Source organism: Orycteropus afer, unplaced genomic scaffold, assembly GCF_000298275.1.
Source record: "Orycteropus afer afer isolate SDZICR_OR568_19922 unplaced genomic scaffold, OryAfe1.0 scaffold00179, whole genome shotgun sequence".
NCBI classification, from domain to species: domain Eukaryota; kingdom Metazoa; phylum Chordata; class Mammalia; order Tubulidentata; family Orycteropodidae; genus Orycteropus; species Orycteropus afer.
The window spans coordinates 4,492,486-4,498,457 of record NW_006921766.1 but is presented as its reverse complement, the minus strand read 5'-3'; the positions used below and the strand labels follow the sequence as shown (position 1 = coordinate 4,498,457).

The 5,972-nt window shown below is 46.5% G+C and overlaps 1 protein-coding gene across 1 annotated transcript in view; it reads right to left on the bottom strand.

Moving 5' to 3' along the window:
• Window positions 1–458: 458 nt before the first annotated feature.
• Window positions 459–5,972, bottom strand: part of LOC103202425 (trefoil factor 2) — a 98,176-nt gene continuing 92,662 nt past the window's right edge. Inside the window, exons 4-5 of the mRNA XM_042781836.1 lie at window positions 1,379–1,525; window positions 459–478 (exon numbers count right to left, since the gene is read on the bottom strand). Coding sequence (XP_042637770.1) covers window positions 459–478; window positions 1,379–1,525 — 167 coding nt within the window. The remainder of the gene's footprint in view (window positions 479–1,378; window positions 1,526–5,972) is intronic.

The window sequence follows — 5,972 nt, the reverse complement described above, 5'->3', positions numbered from 1 at the left end:
TACCACCTTGGAAATCCAGGGAGAGGTTGTTATGACTCAAATCCAACTCAATGGCACATAACAACAACAACAACAAAAGTGGCTGAGGCAGAACATGAAAGAGGTGGATCTGGGTAGGGCCACTGCCAGAGCTCAAGGAACCTTTGTCCCAGAACAAGGAGCCGAAGGAATATCTGGGGACAGCCAGTGAAGAGACAAGAGTTTGACTCTCTCCTTGTCCCAAAGCCCCATCTTGGCCTCCTTTCCCAGTTTGCTGGGAAGAGGCCTTGGAGCAGGGGACAGAACCTCCCTTACCAGTGCTCAGCTGTGATCCTGGGACATGCTGGTGTGAGGCATGTCCTAGAAGGTGAGCTGGCACTAAGACATGCCAAATGGCTTATAGCTGAACCCAAGTTCTAGATGAGGTGGGCGAGCCTGGCAGGTACCAAGGCAGTGAACCACCCATGCTCTGCCATCTGTCACTTGCACATGTACACACCTGCCAAGGGAGAGGTCCCCAGGTAATTACCCTGTGGTCCAATGCATGACCAACTGAGGGATAGAGAGGAGGGGAGGGAAAAGGAAGGGCAAGAGGCGGGGACAGAGTAGGGGAGGGTGGTGGAGAGATGTGGAATGGCCCCCCACAGATAAAGCCATTGAAAGGAAATGTGCCATTAGAAGTACCTGTACTGCCTGGCAGATTACACTGAGGCTCTGTGCCTGGGTTTCTTTGTGGGCTAGACCAGAACCAGCTACATAGTTTAGGGGTGCTCAGCACAGAATGGTTAAATAAAATTACTAAGAATTTCAAGATGGCAATAGCAAGACATTGGATCAAGCATGGCTCCTTCAGAGAATGGGCCCTGGATGACCATACCGCATAGTGGGGAGAGCATGGCCCAGTCAAGGACACTTCCTTCAATGTCCCTGCCCAGCACTACCTCCTGTCTGCTGTCTAACAAAGCATGCAAGTCACAAATGTCAAGGAGCTCTAGGTTAGCTTCTTTGCTTGAAATGGTCTCAAAACCCAGACTACCTTTCCAAGTTGGCACTTTTCCTTTCCTGTTTGTCTCTAGAACTGTTTTTAAATTATTTCTGTCAACTTAACTTTGAGCACCTGTTTAAAACAATTGCTTATGCATTTTTCACAAACCCCTTGGTAAAGTGAGAGAAGGGGGCAGTCACCATCCACCTGCTGCCCGGTGCATGAAGCCTCTGATATGAGCCTTGTGCAGCAAATGGCAACAGTGCTGGAGGTCCTCCTGAGGGCCCAAATGTGTGCAGCTTCTGAGACACCTTAACCCTCCTCTTCATGCCACAGAAAGCAAGTGGCTGCCCTTGGACACAGCACCCTGTGGGGCTGTCCAAGGCCACTGTGCAGATGTGCTCAGGGACTCACCTGTTTCTTGGAGAGGCTTGAAGCACCAGGGCACCTCAGGGATGCTGGAGTCGAAGCAGCAGCCTCTGTTGTTGCACTGCTCTGGGGTGACCTCGGGGTAGCCGCAGTCCACCCTGTCCTTGGCTGGCACAGCACACTGGTTTGCCGCTGTCTCAGACAAAGCCCAGTCAGTGTCTGAGAACTTACAGGTTTTGGGTTGCTTTGTTTGCTCCTTTTAGCAACTTTCTACTTCCATCTCTCCCCCAATCCCAACCAGTCCTGAGTTCAAATTATTGTGATACTTTCTGCCCTCCAACCTCCTCTTTCTGTGTCAATAAACCAAACCTGTTGTTGTCAAGTCCATTCAGACTCATGACGACCCCATGTGTGATGGGGTAGAACTGTGCTCCATAGGGTTTTCTTGGCTGTAATCTTTATGGAAGTAGTTTACCAAGCCTTTCTTCCATAGCACCACTGAGTGGGTTCAGATCATCAATCTTCCAGTTAGTAGGCAAGCACAAACAATTTGTACCACCCAGGGACTATGTAGTTAAAGATAAATGTCTGTTAAATGCTAAACACAGCAGCCTCGGGGACCCAGGAAGTCTGGTTAGTTGCCCCAGTGTCTCTCTCAGTCGATATGTTATGTTTCACTTTTCCAGGAAGTCAAATACAGCCTGGGTACCCTCCAGCTGGCAGGGACCTATAGAAACCCAGGGTCTCCTGAACCTGGAAACAAATTTCTCTTTCATTGTTTTATCAAACAAAATGTACCGTGACTGTTTTATGACAAATATTTACACACTCACCAGAGAATATCACCACGTAGACTGAGCATGTTTAATTTCTTCTCTCTATCACCCCATCCATAACTGTATACCTTCTCAGTTTCTTTATATAACCTTCTGTCTCCAATATTCTTTTTTTTTTCAAGTAAGCCTAATATACCTTTATGTTCAGCAAAGTTGACTTAGTCTCATTAACTAACTGGCTTTTCCTTTAGGAAGATAGAAATCGCATGAAACCTCTTAAATCTCTTCTGCTCCTGCCAGTTCATAATTCCTTATGTGGTGATTCCCAAGCTGGGCTGCACACTGGGCCAGCTGAGGGTCTTTAACACTCCCTCTCTCTGGCCCCCATTGAAAGATTCTGGACTGGTCAGTTTGGTACAGCCCAGGCTTTGGGATTTTTCAAAGCTCTCCAGGGGATTCTCAAGTTAAGGATCACTGCCTTTGGTCCTACTCACTAGATAACCAGATAAAACCACACCCTAATCCCTTCAAGCTTAGGTTAAGGGAACAGCCATATCTCCCACTTGGAGCTGAATGCAAGGAAAGACTCAATGAAAACCATGTTCCTTCTCTTCATATGCACATTGAAAAAGTTCTGGAAATAATCGCTTACACTTGTCTTTCCTTTTTGTTTTGTAATTGTGCCCAACAGATGTCTGAAGACAGATTGCAATGCAGAAATCTTGGTCAAAAACGATCTTGGAATGGTAGAGGCCACTGGGGGCTAGCTGCAACACTGACTGGGCGGGTTGCCTTAGGTAAGTTATGAATCTTTCCTGAGCCTTGGTTTCCTTGTCTATTGGACAATAGACCCTCTTTGTACGACCATTGTGAGAAAATGTGTGCAACTAACAGATGGTCAGTATTAAATTAACTTGGAAGCATGGCCATTTTTCTAGATCTCAAGACACAGAGCACCATCAGCCTAGAGTTTCTCTATGTCCTTCTCCCTCACTATGCATCCTCCCTGCCCACCAGTGACCCTCCTTCCAGAGGCAGTACTCACACAGGCCAACATACTCCCCAGCCGAGCTGGAAAACCCCAAGGCCAGGACCACAGCCAGCAGCCAGAGTGCTCTGGCCTCCATGGTACCACAGACTGTCGTTGCTCAACTGGCTGCGCGTGTCTGTGCTGAGACTCCTTTATACCCCTGTGTTTGCGCAGGCTTCAGTGGTATTTGCTGGGTTGGGCTCCTCCCGCAGCCTCCAGCTCCACCTGTTTTGCTTACACTGAGTTTTAAAGTCCCCAGAAGGATAGAAGCACTGTCTGCCCTAGAGGGGAGAGAGTGATTCCCAGCCCACTCTCTGCCAGGTTAGCACCCCTTTCTGGAGAAGCAGGGCTACTTCAGCAACACGATCTGCCTGGACTGGGAGGAAATGATAAGGGCTCTGCGTGGGGCTGGAGAATGCAGTCTATAGGTGCTGAGACTTCCTGTATTCAGCAAGAGCTCCCAAGGACACTTAAAGCCAGATCAGTCTTTGACAGATGAAAGGCAACAATTCCAAGTCTGCGGACTGGCCACGTGGAATTTCATTTCTCCATCACAACACTTGGGAGAAATTCTTCTCTCTCTCTCTCCCCCCTTTTTCTTCTTCTTTTTTTTTTTTTTTTCCCAACAAAAAATTATTCCTGCTCTTAAAAACATTTTAATACTGTATTAAATAAACATTAAAACTAGTTGCCATTAGGATTCAAAATGGAATCTTGCCAGTGAGCACTGGGTTTTTTTCCCTCTGGCATCTAAGAACTTTAAGAACTAGGTACAACAGTTTGAATTGAGAGTTTTGGTGCTCTGAACAGCTCACTGAATCAGATCGCACCAAACACAGAAGAGCAGAATTGGAGGAAAGGCACATGAGGGTTTTTTAGGAAAGAGCTACTGCCAGAAGATGAACGGGCACCTGAGAGAGACCATTGGAAACCTTTCTGGGGCAGTCACTGTCTGCCAAGCAGAGGCAGCAGCCTGAGATCCCCGAGCCAAGAACAAGATCACTTATAGCAGCTTACCAGTGACCAATACAATATTCCAGTGGACAGTGGCAAAGACCTGTCTCCAGTGGCTGATTTTGTCAGTAATTTGGGTGGTGAGGGTGCAGCAGGACACGGACACCTTTGCTGAGACTCAGGTCAAGATCTCACTGGTGCACCAGAAAGGCTAACTCTCTCCCCTCCCAGCAGATTACAGAGCGGGTTTGGGTCAGACTGGGAGACATCATGCTTTTCTTTGCCATGGTTATCAGGACCGCAGGTCACTGGCAGGTACTCCCCCAATCCACCACAGCTAAAATTGCATGCATCTTTGGCACCACAGATGGGTGGTATCGCAGACAAACTCCAGAGCCGACCATTGCCAGTTGGGCAGGATTGTGTTACCACTGAGGGCAGACGGGGCATGGAGAGCAATAAAAACCGCAGCTGAGCATGCTCACTCAAATTTTGCCCTGGAGCCTTGCTTTGACACTGTGGGGCCATGGAGACAGGGGCTTTGAGTGTGCATGAAATTGGCAGAAATTTGTGACCCTCTAATAATATGAATCTCTCCTGAGATTGAGCCACTGTCTTGCAAATAAATATGTCATAAGTAAGAGCCTGCTCAGGTACTCCCCGGAGTTCAACACACCTGAAATTGCACACATCTTTGGTGCTTCAGGGGGGTGGTATCACAGACAAACTCCAGAGCTGGCCATTGGCGGTCTGGCTGGATTGAGTAAGCACCGTGGGCAGAAGGGACACAGAGAACAAAGAAACTGCAGCTGAGCCCTGTCCCCAAATTTTGCCTTGGAGCCACGCTTTGGTGCTGTGGGGCCGCGGAGTCGGGGTCTTTGAGTGTGCCTGAAATTAGCAGAAATTTGTGACCCTCTAACAAGAGGAATTTTTTCCTGAGGTTGAGCCGCAGTCTTGCAAATAAAGACATCATCAATAATACCCAGCTCAAAGCCCTAGAAACCGACCTTAGCAACACTAAGCTTTCCTTCTTCTCCTCCAACTTCTCCACCAATAACTTCACTCATTCAATAGAAGAAACTATATTCAGCCAATTACCATAAAACCTCATGCTTCGAACTCTAAACCCTCTGTACGAAAAACAGAAACACATATCCACACTACACACAATGATTCCACCATCACAAAGAGAACAACAGAACAACCCAACACACCTGAATCAATATTAAGATAAAACACACCAGCTACAGCTTCTCAAAATATTAAATGGTAAAACCAAGACAAAACAAATCAACACGTAACCAGCACCTAGAGACAACCTAAAGAGACAATGCTCTACCAGATTCCAAGATTTGCTGGAGGAGAACTTCCCTGATATGATGAAAGAGGAGAACATATCCATTCAGGAAGTCCAAAGAACCCCAAACAGGATAGACTCCAAAAGAAAATCACTGAGATATATCATCATCAAACTCCTCAAAACCAAGGACAAAGACAGAATCCTGAGAGCAGCATGGGAAAAACAAAAAGTTACATACAAAGGTCAGCCAGTAAGAATAAGCTCTGATTTCTTAGCAGAGACCATGCAAGCGAGAAGACAATGGGATGGTATATATAAAACCCTGAAAGAGAAAAATTTTCAATTGAGAACTATGTACTCGGCAGAAATGTCCCTCAAATATGATGGTGAAATTAGGAGATTTCCAGATAAGCAGAAACTAAGGGAATTTGTTAAAACCAGACCAATCTTACAAGAGATGCTAAGGGAGTACTTTGATCAGAAAACCAAAAATAGCAAATATCAACAGACCATTAATACAATACACAAGATTACATATCCCAGAAAACACAGCTATGGACACAGCTAAAATAAAATGAG